This window comes from Acyrthosiphon pisum, chromosome A1 (genome assembly GCF_005508785.2).
Source record: "Acyrthosiphon pisum isolate AL4f chromosome A1, pea_aphid_22Mar2018_4r6ur, whole genome shotgun sequence".
Taxonomy (NCBI): Eukaryota; Metazoa; Arthropoda; class Insecta; order Hemiptera; family Aphididae; genus Acyrthosiphon; species Acyrthosiphon pisum.
The window spans coordinates 60572905-60586118 of record NC_042494.1 but is presented as its reverse complement, the minus strand read 5'-3'; the positions used below and the strand labels follow the sequence as shown (position 1 = coordinate 60586118).

The window sequence follows — 13214 nt, the reverse complement described above, 5'->3', positions numbered from 1 at the left end:
AAAAATTGAACATTTTATAAATTTTTAACTACAAAATAATTATTCAATTTTAAATTTCATAAATTTTGTCAAAATTCGATTTTTAAATGCTTATAAAAAAAAATGTTGCATATGTATTTTTAATATTTTTCTACTGCTATTGTAACAATGTATCAGGAGCCCTGTATTAATTTTTTACACTTTCTGGCCCAATAGATAAAACTTTATTGATATTTATAGAAAAAAAAACTAAAAAAATTGAAAACTTACAATGTCCGTAAACAGCTCAAAAAGAGTCAAATTTTTATCGTATATATGAAATGCTAATATAAACATTGAGTGAAATTTTCAAGTTTCTACAGTCATTCGTTTTTTAATTACAACAAAATAAGAAAATCGTTACGTAAGAAATCGAGTGAATACCAAATGTTGTAAAAATATGAATTTCAAACGCTCATAAAAATTTAATTTGAGTTTCTTATAGACATTTTTTTTTTTTTTGATAAAGGTAGATTATCCTTTTAGGAATCTTGTATTACATTTTAAAATCTTAGTTCTAAAAAGAAAAATTTTTATGAATTATAAACTCAAAATAATCGGGTAATTTTCGTGATTTTTCCATATTTTGTCAATTTTTAAACTTTAAATGCTAATAAAAAAAAAACTGTGACCAAGGATTTTTAATATTTTTCAAATGCCATTTGTAACAATATAGTAGGAGCCTTGTATTAAATTTTCAAGTATTTTTACTCAACAAATAAAGTTTTATTGACAATCATAGAAAAAAAAACTAATTAAATTGGAAACTGGAATTGTCCGTAAACAGCTCAAAACAAATCAAAATATTTTGAAAAATTTATCATGTATAGAAAATGGAAATATAAACAACCAGTGAAAATTGCATGTATCTACAGTCTTTCGTTTTAAAGTTACACCAAAAACCAAAATCAATTTTCTCGAAAACAGATTTTGCGGAAAAATTCCCGTTTTTCCTTAATTTTTCTTTTGTTTTTCACGGCGCTTTTGAAAACTATTGGAAAAATTTTACTTTTGACCCCCCAAAGTACCAACTAGATTCACCTTCCTATCAGAAAAGGTACTGTTGAAGAAAATCCAAGCACTTTTACTGTCCTAAAAGGTGATGACAGACACAAAAAAAAATAAAAAAATTAATAAAAAATAAAAAAATAAAATAAAAACAAACACACATCATTGTAAAATCAATACATTCATCGTTTCACTCAGAATCTAAAATGATATATTAAATTGATAAATCATGTACAAAATGTCTGATTCGTGCATTCCGCGTTTACCCGGCAACGAGTTAAACCTGGATTTGGCGTGGCGAAAACCTATTGTGTGAATAGAACATTTTGGAAAAGCACAAAAAAAATCCAAACACATACGTAACACGCGTTATTTCTAAAATGTATTTGAACTGAAGAGGTACCACCTATATAGGTGAAGACCCACAGTGGCGATCGAATATCCATCACTTCCCATTGACATTTATATATATATTTTTTTGGCATGTATTAACAATCCCTACACTTAAATACATTTTACAAAGAAGGACATAGCTATACATGATTGAATGTTGGTATCAACGCAGGTACCTACGTCATATCATTATACTCGAAGACGACGTCGAGCATTTCAAAAGTCTGTTCTTTATCATTTGCGTAGGTAGGTAGGTATAAGCATTCATTTGATCTTTTTATTTTTATCAGAGAAAAACTGTCTTAGGTCATTTTTTCACGGAAGATCAGTTGATATAAGGATTACCTAACATGCTATTATTTTTTTTTCCGTAACGACGTATGATGGCGCATCATTTTTACATTTATAGAATCAAATTCTTAAAACTGGCGCCCATCATGTCCTCTTCGTCAACTTTCTATACACGAAACTGGTGTTTATCGGAATTAGATCTTGTCCAGCATTTTACGAAAACTATATAATATTATTATCTAATAGATATTCTATACACGAGGAGAGCGTTGTGTTTGGAAATGACATATACTTCAAATAGGTACGTTAGGTTTATATTTATGACACTGCTTATTAGGGTGACTCGTTTTCCGATAATATCTGACCAAAAAAAAAAAAAAAAAAATAGTTATAATAATAATAAACACTTTCATTTACCAGGACGGGTCGTGTATATACAGACAGACGATCATGGCTTCGTTATATTCTGAACATTTCTGCAAGCCTGGGCATAAACGCGTTAAAAAGTTAAAAGTTAAGTTAATTTTAACTTTTAACTTAACTTTTTTAAATTTAATTTTCATTAACTTAATTTTTAACTTAACTTATTTTAATTGATATTAACTTAATAAATAACGAGTTGCTTTTAATAAAATTCAAGTTAATTTAATTTATAAATAATTAAATAATAAAAATAAAAATAATTATTGATATTACATAACCATTTACTAGAATAGGGAATTACAAATATAGTTAAATCAATTTCTTAAATAAATATTTATAAATATAAATATTTTACTGAAGTATAAAGTTGGCTATATTCTCTAACAGTTTTAGACTTTTAGTACCCTGAAAAAGTATTCAGAGTTTAAAATTAAGTACATTCTTAAATACCATGTTATTTTTATTTAATAATTTAAAAAAAAAATGCATAGTACTTTTCTGTATTAGTACATTAATAAATCAAAAGTTTGTATTTGTTTAGGCATTTTCAATTTTGTATTTTTTTCGTACCTACTTCATAATTCTATTAATTCAGTACCCATATATATAAAAGCTATTGGCTATTTCCTGTGTTTAATAATATTTATGATTTTTATTATTTAAACTTTAAAAACTTAAATTAAAATAAGTCATAGCGTTTCGTATTTAGACTAGATAAAAGTACGTTTGTTTTAAAATTTTCTTAATTTATATCACCGAATTGTAATCATCAAATTTTCTCATAAATCATTATTTTGTCATTGGAACTGTAATATTTTATATTTTATACATAGTTGATTATCAATTATTAGTAATCACCTACATACGTATTAATGTAATAATAATAATTTTAATCTTATCTAAGCCTTATATTATACAAGTTGTTTTTTCAATAAATTCTTCTCAATTATGAATTAATTTATGTCTTAATATAATAATAGTTAACTTTTTTGATTTCGGAATGCTGCATCCGTGCACAAATCCGTACACAAGTAAGTCTAGGTATAAATATTATTTGCACGAAGTTAGTATAAGCATATTTCGTCGAACGTCTGGTAGTCGTGGAGGAAATATAGCCACAGGTACCAGATATCCGTGTGTCGTTGTAATGGAAAATGGGTAGGTCGAAGCATAAAAGAAATCTTTCGCACTGCATCAAAATAATAATAATAAAAAGTATGGTGGTGGGTACGTCAACCATGTCGGGATCCGGGGGTGGTATTGTAAAAACGATATACATATTTGAAAAAATATAATGAAAATATTCGCTACTACATAGAAATATTCGTTTTCGTCGATATACGTGATGTTAACGCAATATTAACGTCCATGTCCACATCGGGGGACGACACCCGTCGCCACCGTTTGTTCGTAAATGTATTTTCGTAAATAAAACATCGACCTAAATATAAGAGAATAGCATTATTTAGGAACGATCGATTTATATATAAATAATATCAAATATACATATTATATTATGTAGTTAGATACGTCGCAGGAAACTACGTTGCCCGACATTTTATTCGATCTAAAGTTACAATTTTCTAGAATATTATAAAATAGTTTCTTCTTTTTTTTCCAATACAAAACTCAATTTATTTAATTAAATACTTAGATATCAGTTGTATAATTTTAATAGTTCAAGCAATGTGCCTGTGTATGTGTGTGTTTAATTTAGTTCCTATATTATTAAAAACGTTTTTTTATAAAATATATTAGCATAATATAATAGCATATGTTTATAATAAAATTATATTCTACAATTTGATGCTTCACAAACCAATTCACAAACCAATTTGGTACAACCAAAGAATGTGCACAAACTCAAATAAATAATATTATTATTCTAAAACAATGGTAATTGCAGCTTTATCGCATCACTCAGATATAAAAAAAAGGTTTTTTGAATAATTACATCATTTAAATTTAGTTATTCAGTTGGTGAGGTGTTTTCTCCCTGGAATATTTACTGACGTTTATTTCTTTTCATAGAATTCATTTACATATGAGTTATGTTGTAGCAGAATGCTTTTAAGAGAGTTTATTACTACTTGATAATGCAAAAATCAGACCCCTTTCTAGATAATTTACTATACTTAATGGGAGATTGCAATATATAAGCCTGTATTTATCCATTTTATGCACAGATCCTAGGTACTTAGATACATCAAAAACAAATTTATGATTTATTGATTTAAATATAAGTCGAATAGTTATCGAAATGTGCGTAATTAGTTGTTAAATATTAAAATCAAATATTCAGTAAACTTAGTAATGATAGAATGATCAAGTTTGTTAATATAAGGTGTATATTTTTTAAACATTTAAAATTTAAATGCTTACTATTTTATGTATATTATACTAAAATATTTTAAAAAAACCACTCCCAAAACAAAGTTTAGTGTTCCATAAAATAGACCAACCACGTCCACCGGCTCTCTCTTATTATTATTATTATTATTAGGTATTTATTTATTTATGAAATTAAGGTTTTTACCTAATGGTAAAATTAGGTACGATCATCAAATCAAAACTAAACAGATTCAAAATACAAGAAAAAATTTTAATTTTAATACGCACTTGATAGTTGGTAGTCGTGTAAAATATGAACATTTTAAGTTTTAATGAGGTAATATTTTGTATTCATAACAGTTTGATTTATTTTAATTATTAAATAAAATTATTACGTCAAACATAATTAAGTTCTATTTATATATTTTATTTATCACTTTATTATTTATTTTTATTTTTAATTTATAGAGGCCAATTATTTTTGTACTCCTGGTTTTGGTATAAATAGTCAATTGTACCAACACATTGAAATGTTGTAGTGAAACCATTATTTTGTGCAATTACAAACTCATAATTTTTCTGAAGATGTTATCGATCATTATATTGTAAATTAATATAAATTAGTTGAGTGTGTTATATATAATAATAATTACCTAAAATATAATACATCATTTTATAAGGCTTTACCTTATAATAATACATACCTATAGTATATTATACTATCGGACTATCCTTTTGATAAATGATTGGTTTCCTCGATCTACTTTTGTAATGGAACTATATCAACACTATATCAACAATATTATATTATTATGTAATATTCTAATGATGTATTGTTGGATTACTTATGAAATAAAAATTGAACTAATTTTGTGTCAACGGTTTTTGATTTAGTGGGTAACTAATAATATTAATATGCATGTTTTTTATTATTAAAACTGTATTCGTGAACTATATATACCTAATATTATAGTATATATTTTATTACTTATTACTAATAAGTTATTAGTAAGTAGGTAGGTATATATATTTGTTTTATGTGAACATAATTCTAAATCATATTTTAACATTATAATGGATAGTAATTTTCCAAATCGTGACAATATGTATTTCAAAAGTAACATTTTATAGAAATCCGAGTGGAAACTAATATAATTTTTAATATTATAATTTATAATGCTTATACCTACTGTCTATGGTCTGTGCTTCATAAACATTATTATGATAGAATTTAAATGAACACTGTGTAATTGTATAACAATATATTAATAATACAAATTTGCGGTAACTATATATAGTTCGATGGTTAAAATAAGGCCCAAACCTAACCACGATGATCAGCCCATTATAATTCACTAAAAAAAGTACAGTAATCCCGTTTGTGAGAGTAAAGGACTTTTTCCTAAATTCATAAGAACGAATAGAAGAATAGGCTGGTTCACTGGATTATTATAAAAATTGGTAAATCTTCTTAGGACATCCGGTATTATATAATGCCATTTTTTTTTGGTTTGTTATCTTACCTTAAGTTAGTGATTCCTGCATATAGCGTTAACCTTATACGTGTTTAGAATTACTAATTAAACCTACTATAATGCGTTTCCTAAACAAACAGCTGAGGAACCAAATAATTGTTAAAGGAAATTGTGATGATTTGAAATTAATTTATAACATAAAAGGTATTTCCTTTAAGCTGGCATTAAAGTAAAATAACAAAATTTCTTTTCGTCGTCAATTTTGCACGTTTTATTGTGTTATCAACATAGTCATTATCACCCACTATTATGTGTTTGTGTTTTGTAAACAATATAACAGAGGAGCTTCATTGTTTTTAAGAAAATGAAAACGAGAGAAAAAATCTCAATTAAACATAACTATTCATAACGATGCTGGAATACTTTGACGGGTCATTTATTATGAATATTATATTATACTTATTCATGTATATAATGGAGTATATAATGGAAAAAAACAGTTAAGCAAGAAAAAAAACTTTTTCTCAGACGTTGTGTTTTAATATAATTGATCAAAAAGATATATATATAACGATATTGGATACAATTATTGAACTATATTAGAAGGTATATTGATTCAAATGCATATTTTAATGCTTAGTCATTAAATATACAAGCTTTGAAAAAAATTAGTGTACTCATGATATTTGCATACATCTAACAATTGATTCAATGGAATTTCCGAACTAACTAATATACACGATGTATATACCATAATACCTATATTATATCTCAAAATTCGAACAAATAATAATACACTAACTAAAACAAGAGAATTGAACAGTATTGAACAATTAAAATTAAATGATTAAATATCAAACAAGAAGGTAAGTAATAAGTTACTTATAACCTATTACAAATAAAGTTAAAAAATTATTTAAAAATCTACCAAATTACTAGTTTTAAAAATATATATTTTCACTGTATTTTAAATACTTTCAAGTAATGTTATGTAATTAGTTTTCCAAGCCATCAATAACATGATTCACCAGGACCGTGAGAATTGAAGGTTAATATTACTATATTAGTCTGTATAGAGAAATTTACTAATTTTACATTATTGACCTTAGGTTTTGGCGATGATTTTTTGATCGATTGTCAATTTAATATAAAAAGTGGCAATTGTGTAATATCTTGTAAAAGATAACAAATACAAAAATAAAAAATATTTTAACCATTATAGTATATTTTAATATAATAGGTACCTAATACTTATTATTTAATAACTACCAGAAAATTATATTTAAAAAACTTCATTGTGTATATTTCAATATGACTACCTCCTACCTTATTTAAAAAACATTCGATTCTATGAAATGTGCTTAACAATACCCAATACCAAATTCTTTACAGCACTGTTAAGAGTCACACACAATATTATGATTGTCGAGAATATTCTTAAAAAAAATCTTGGCAACAGACTTTTTTAATGAAATTTCTGATAACACAGCGTATTATAACGTATATTCAACAACGTATTTCGATATAAATTTAAAATTATGAAAATCAAATTAGTTTTATTTAGAGATTTGTCTTATAGTGACTTATAGGTTATACATCAATTTTAGTTTTATATTGCAGTAAAGTATAGCAAAATAAAAGAATTCTAGGCGCTCCGTATTGCAACAATAATAATCTTCACAGATTTCGCGATGCATATGGTAATGTTCCATTGACCGATTTTCTTAACTAGCCTCTAGCAAATACTTATTATGTATCTAACGTTTATATTAATATGTACTGTCGTTGTCAAGTGACACAAACATCCGTTGTTCGTGATAAATTATAAAATCAACAACAACATAAATTCGTGATCAGCCGATATTATATTATCATAGGTACACTATCATGGCCAGTGCTACCAAAATCCAATTGGTGATGGACATCATTGACGGCGCGTTATACGACAAATCCAATCCGTGGAACGGGGCATTTGGACGGGTGGAAGTTCTGACCGGCCTGTCCAGGTTGAAGGTGCTGATGTGCGTCGTCCTGCTGACTTCGGTGCTGCTCGTGTACGGGACCAGCGCGGAAGTGGTCAGCAACGCGATCGGACTCGTTTACCCTGCGGTGGCGACGATATCGCTGACCGTCTCGCCCCCGATATGGCGGAAGTACGACCGCGTGTCCGCTGCCACCGAGGCCTTGAACGAGAAGTTCACGTACTGGATGACGTTCACGGCGATCCTGATCCTGGAGTCGCTCTGCCGACCGGTCCTGCGGCTCTTACCGCTGTACCAAATGTGCAGGACGTGGTTTTTCATCTGGTGTTTCGCGCCCATCCGGGACAACGGCTCGGCGTACATATATGATGCAATCATAAGGCCGCAGTTCGAGCACAGTGTCGATTCGGACTGACCGTATAATATATTATGGACAGAAGGAAGTACCAGCCATATGATTGAGAAGTTAAGTCGTGTGTTATAGCATCTTTTGTTTTATAATTGGTACCTATATCGTCAACTCAACGGCCGTCGTCCTGGAACGACACTGCAGTTGTTCCGGATCGGCGTGAAACACCAAATAAAATAACACGTCCTGCAGCGCCGTTGACGATGTCCGTCATCGATAAATTGACTTTTGTCGATACATACCATGATGATACCTATATACATTATAATTTTGACTGATCTTGGATTATTGTTGCTAATAAGCGCGCAACCATATTATATTATTACTATATAATAGTCCCTACCTATATATAATATTATAAATATTATTATGACGAATGTATGTGTAAGATTTCACGATATTTGATATGAAAAAAATGTATGTTTTTTTAAAAATTTTTTTCATATCAAATATCTGCAGGACGTGCTATTTTATTTGGTGTTTCACGCCGATCCGGAACAACTGCAGTGTCGTTCCAGGACGACGGCCGTTGAGTTGACGATATAGGTACCAATTATAAAACAAACTGTGCTATAATACACGACTAAACTTCTCAATCATAATATACGCCTAACTATACGTCTTCATTTCTACCGAAAAAAATGTATGTCTTAAAAAATAAATGTTAAATTCAACATGAAGTGTACACGAATTCAGCGTCAATGAGTGTAATTTTTCAATATTATATAGGTACTAGATGTAATAACCGATACAACCAGGTTTAAAATTAATCCATGTGTTATCGATTTCCGTTTTTCCGTTATATAATACACTATATTTGAAAACCCGTTAAAACAGGATCATGTTCCTATGTCTTTTCCGGGAAAACGGGAAAAACAGACAAATAAACAGCCAAATATTATATCCACGCCTGTTTCATGCTGCATATTGCATTTAATCGTGAGTTTGAAGCATATACGTTTTGTATACTTTGCATTTGCGAGTGTGATACAGGCAGCACAATATTATTATAAATTATTGACCGTGAGAAAAGTGATGTTTTCACTATAAATTTTAATATTAAAAACATTCACCCACAATATACTATACTACTATTGTAGAGTCTTGATGGAAAATACGTTGGAAAATTTGTTATTCATACCTATTATAAACACCTTCATATACATAAGCACCTTAATTTGAATTAAGTATTGTTTATAAAGAATCGGTTTACTTTTACACACTATAATCAAACTTTTTTTTTTGAGTACAACAATTAATGCAATAGGTAATTACGTATATAATACATATCATATTATTATACTACCTATGTAAATATTAACATATTATAGAAAGGTACAATTTATTCATGAAATTATTGTGTTATTAAAATATAATCATAATATATTATGTGAAGGTACATGGTTTTCTAAAACAATTTAATATAAATTAAAAATGTATTATATTCTGGCTTTCCTATTTACTTTGTCATACACTTCTGGAAAGTTAGATTTACAACGTAGATTCTGTCTTATTCGGTCATACAGTCGATGATCAAACATTGTCTTGAACTCATCTATATTTAAATATGTACCGGCATACATCATCTTAAATCTGAATGTAATAGAAAAAATATTTTTAAATCAAATGTTGTTTGTTTGTATTAGTATAAAATACTTCTTAAAAAAACAATAATTTAATTTAAAAAAGTATTATTTCTTACCCTTTTAATTTAAGTACAAATATTTCTAGGTCCCTTAAAATTGTTGGATTATATTTTGAGACTTTGGGCTCACCATATAAACCAATATCGATGTACATATTGTTTACTGTTGCGGGTGAATGCATAAGACCTTTTCCCGGACGCAAAATGGTTGGGCATACCCAAATAGGATAAATCTAAAATCAATCAATTAGTCACAATCCACATAGTGTAGGTATTGATAAATTATCATATATTGTTAGTTACATTGAGAATTGTATGAAATTGTTGAACTGATTTTTTCAAACTGGAAATCGGTAGTATGAAATCATCTATGAAATGATGTTTAGCATACAACTGCTTGATTGTATCCGTTTGTGTCAATTTCAATAAAGCCACTTTTGCAGGCATCAGCCATCCTAGTAGATAACGGAAAACTGGGTGATTTCCAAAAGGTATTATATCCTAAACATATACAGTATATTATACTATATTATATATTAATTAAAATCGCAATTAATATTTTATGATTTTTTTAGGTACTTGAATTTCCCAAAATAATGATTTATTGTGCCTAAAATAGTAATCTTTAAGTGGAATGTATTCTTCGCCAATTTTCCATGTCAATAAGAATGATTCAACGTGTTTAAAAAACCATGGTTTGTAAAATCGACCGATTCTGTTCACATATTTCTAAATAAAATAAATTTTGTCAAATATTAAAAGGTAAATAGCTATATATATATGATAATAATTATGATATTATATATTAATTATATATTAATTATATAAAATAATAATTTGTTAAACAGTTACTATATACAATATCTTTATTGCCATCTGTCATTTTTCCAGTCATCAAGACTCCTTCCTCTTTGTTGTATATTAATAGCTCGACAAAATCATTGTGCTCTAAATCACTAGTTTCCACTATCAGTCGAGACTCCATTTTTTCCAATGTACGAATTGGACGGTATTTGAGTTTTACGTATCTAAATAATTTAAACACGGGTTTTCAGTTAAATATTAGTAAAATGATTAATTATAGAAGGACATACTTTTTCGCTGGTATTATTTGAATATCAACCGCTGTTAAAAATCCCAAAGTGCCATACGAATATGGTATGGATTCGAAAATATCTGCATTCACTGACTGCGCATAATCATCAATTAAATTAAATACATAATTATGTTTGTTTATTTTACAAAACAAATAAACATTTAGTCAAATAGTAAGTAGTAACTAAACCTTTGAACATATAATCAAATCGCCGTTGGCTGTAATGAGTTCATAACGTGTACATGTTTCGTGAAATAATCCAAATTTGTGCGATGACGATTCCAATCCGATTCCCATAACGAGACCACCTAAATATTTAAAAAAAAAATGAATTATTATCTATATAATAAACCAATTTTGAATTGCTACATCTTACCGATTGTTAGGTCTTCCATATCCAAGGCCACGGGCACCGTCCAACCGGATTCGATCAAAATGGGAATCAATCGGCCCATTGTAATACCTGGTTCTACTCTGACTGTCTAATGCACAATTATTTAATAATATAGTTAGTAGAAAAAAAGTCCATGATACATAACGCCACATAAATGTATAGTTATTTCAAAACTGTATTTGTAATTATTATAAATTATTGAACAATATCATTATCCAGTTTACGATTACTTACTTGAGTCTTAGCATTGATCGAAACAATTCCATCTAGATGAACGTCTATGTTGTACATATATTTTTTGTAAGCCATGTCAGCTATTGTCATACTCCGCCAACTCGGTCTGGCCGTACACATAACTTGATCGGGTGCCTGTTCATTTCTATGACGGATCTGAAAAATAAAACAGTCACTACGACTTCAGATATCATAACAATATTATATAGTATCAAGGTATACACACCCAAATTATTTGGAGACACTCGAATTGCGTCCGAGGTGGGTGACCTTTTTTCACTCGAATTGCCCCTGAGTTTTTCAGAAGCAATTCGAGTGTAACCAAACGGTCTACTTAAATTGCCTCCCATATAACATAAATATAGATTATTAATTAATACATCGATAGTTTTACGTGTACTATCGATTATTACATAGATTTCCGTGATGTTCAAAAATAATTTTTTTTTTTAAGACATAGGTATAGTATTTCCCAGACAGATTAATCACATTTATTATATTTTATAAAAAATAACGTTATTAGTGAAAAGGAAAAACAATTTTAATTTGGGTTTAATCTAAGAATTTAAGGTTGGATTTGATAAGCTTGAATTTTTTATTAACTCATCGTCATATTTAAAAAATGTTGGATGTATTTAATGCAGTTTTATACGGTAATATTAATTAGATCTTCTAAAATGGAAACCAAAAAAATTTGGACAGCCACAAAAAATTTAATTAATGGCAAAAGCATTGACAAATAAATTTAAATCTCGGAAACGACGGAATATAACCTAAGGTACATATGACAAAATTACATTTTTATTTTTATTATAATTAATTTTTTCATTATTTTTCATTATTATTAATAAATTATTAGGTACCTACTGCAGTTTTTATTGATTTTTTAAAATTTTTATTCTGAAATTTTTGAAACAGTATTTATTTATATATTTATCAACCTTAATTTAAATTAAATCAATCGACATTGTCTCAATTTTATTAATTTATTAACATTTCCTATAATGTATCGACTAATTACAGCTATCGGAGTTGATTCTGGTACAAGAGAGTCGCTGCCTATTATAGGAGTCAATTGAAGTGAACGATGATACTTTTTAAATCGAGAAACAATTCGAGTAACCTTTTAAAAAAAATTCACGGGAGACAATTCGTGAGCGCCCAATTATTTTACATCAGCAGCTCACCTGGCGTTGAATACGGCTAAGATTTTTCTCGTGTTCCAGTCCGGTATGACGTGACCATAAACTTTTTTCGAATACCGACCATATCTTTCCCAACACAGTACATGGCAAAAGAAAAAAAACTACGAACATCCATCGGTAGTTCACCAGTAAATATTCCAATAATGATTCAGAGCGCATGTTAAAAAGTATAATAATATTATGACCGTAACCGTCGACGGACGGTCGTGCCTTGGTTTTTTTTTTTATTATCGCACGTTCATAAAAAAATGTTTTCAATCAACTACATATTCAATTAAATACGATTTCGCTTACTAGCGATTGTAGGTAT

The 13214-nt window shown here is 28.4% G+C and overlaps 2 protein-coding genes across 4 annotated transcripts in view; one reads left to right on the top strand and one right to left on the bottom strand.

Moving 5' to 3' along the window:
• The first annotated feature begins 7517 nt into the window (after positions 1-7517).
• Positions 7518-9547, top strand: LOC100165498 (receptor expression-enhancing protein 5-like). The gene has a single exon (XM_008186574.3). It carries the CDS (start codon positions 7827-7829, stop codon positions 8334-8336), a length of 510 nt encoding a protein of 169 aa, XP_008184796.1. The 5' UTR covers positions 7518-7826; the 3' UTR covers positions 8337-9547.
• Positions 9548-9655: 108 nt separating this feature from the next.
• Positions 9656-13214, bottom strand: part of LOC100163443 (delta(24)-sterol reductase) — a 6531-nt gene continuing 2972 nt past the window's right edge. Inside the window, exons 1-10 of one of the 3 annotated variants that reach the window (XM_003245635.3) lie at positions 12887-13165; positions 11700-11855; positions 11448-11553; positions 11261-11379; positions 11070-11164; positions 10835-11003; positions 10555-10704; positions 10279-10476; positions 10033-10208; positions 9656-9923 (exon numbers count right to left, since the gene is read on the bottom strand). In XM_003245635.3, the coding sequence (XP_003245683.1) occupies positions 9770-9923; positions 10033-10208; positions 10279-10476; positions 10555-10704; positions 10835-11003; positions 11070-11164; positions 11261-11379; positions 11448-11553; positions 11700-11855; positions 12887-13063 (1500 nt within the window). In that variant the 5' untranslated portion in view covers positions 13064-13165 and the 3' untranslated portion in view covers positions 9656-9769. Of the gene's footprint in view, positions 9924-10032; positions 10209-10278; positions 10477-10554; positions 10705-10834; positions 11004-11069; positions 11165-11260; positions 11380-11447; positions 11554-11699; positions 11856-11925; positions 12099-12886; positions 13166-13214 lie in introns of those variants that run through there. The other 2 variants (XM_003245636.4, XM_001951801.5) reach the window with 2 other exon arrangements.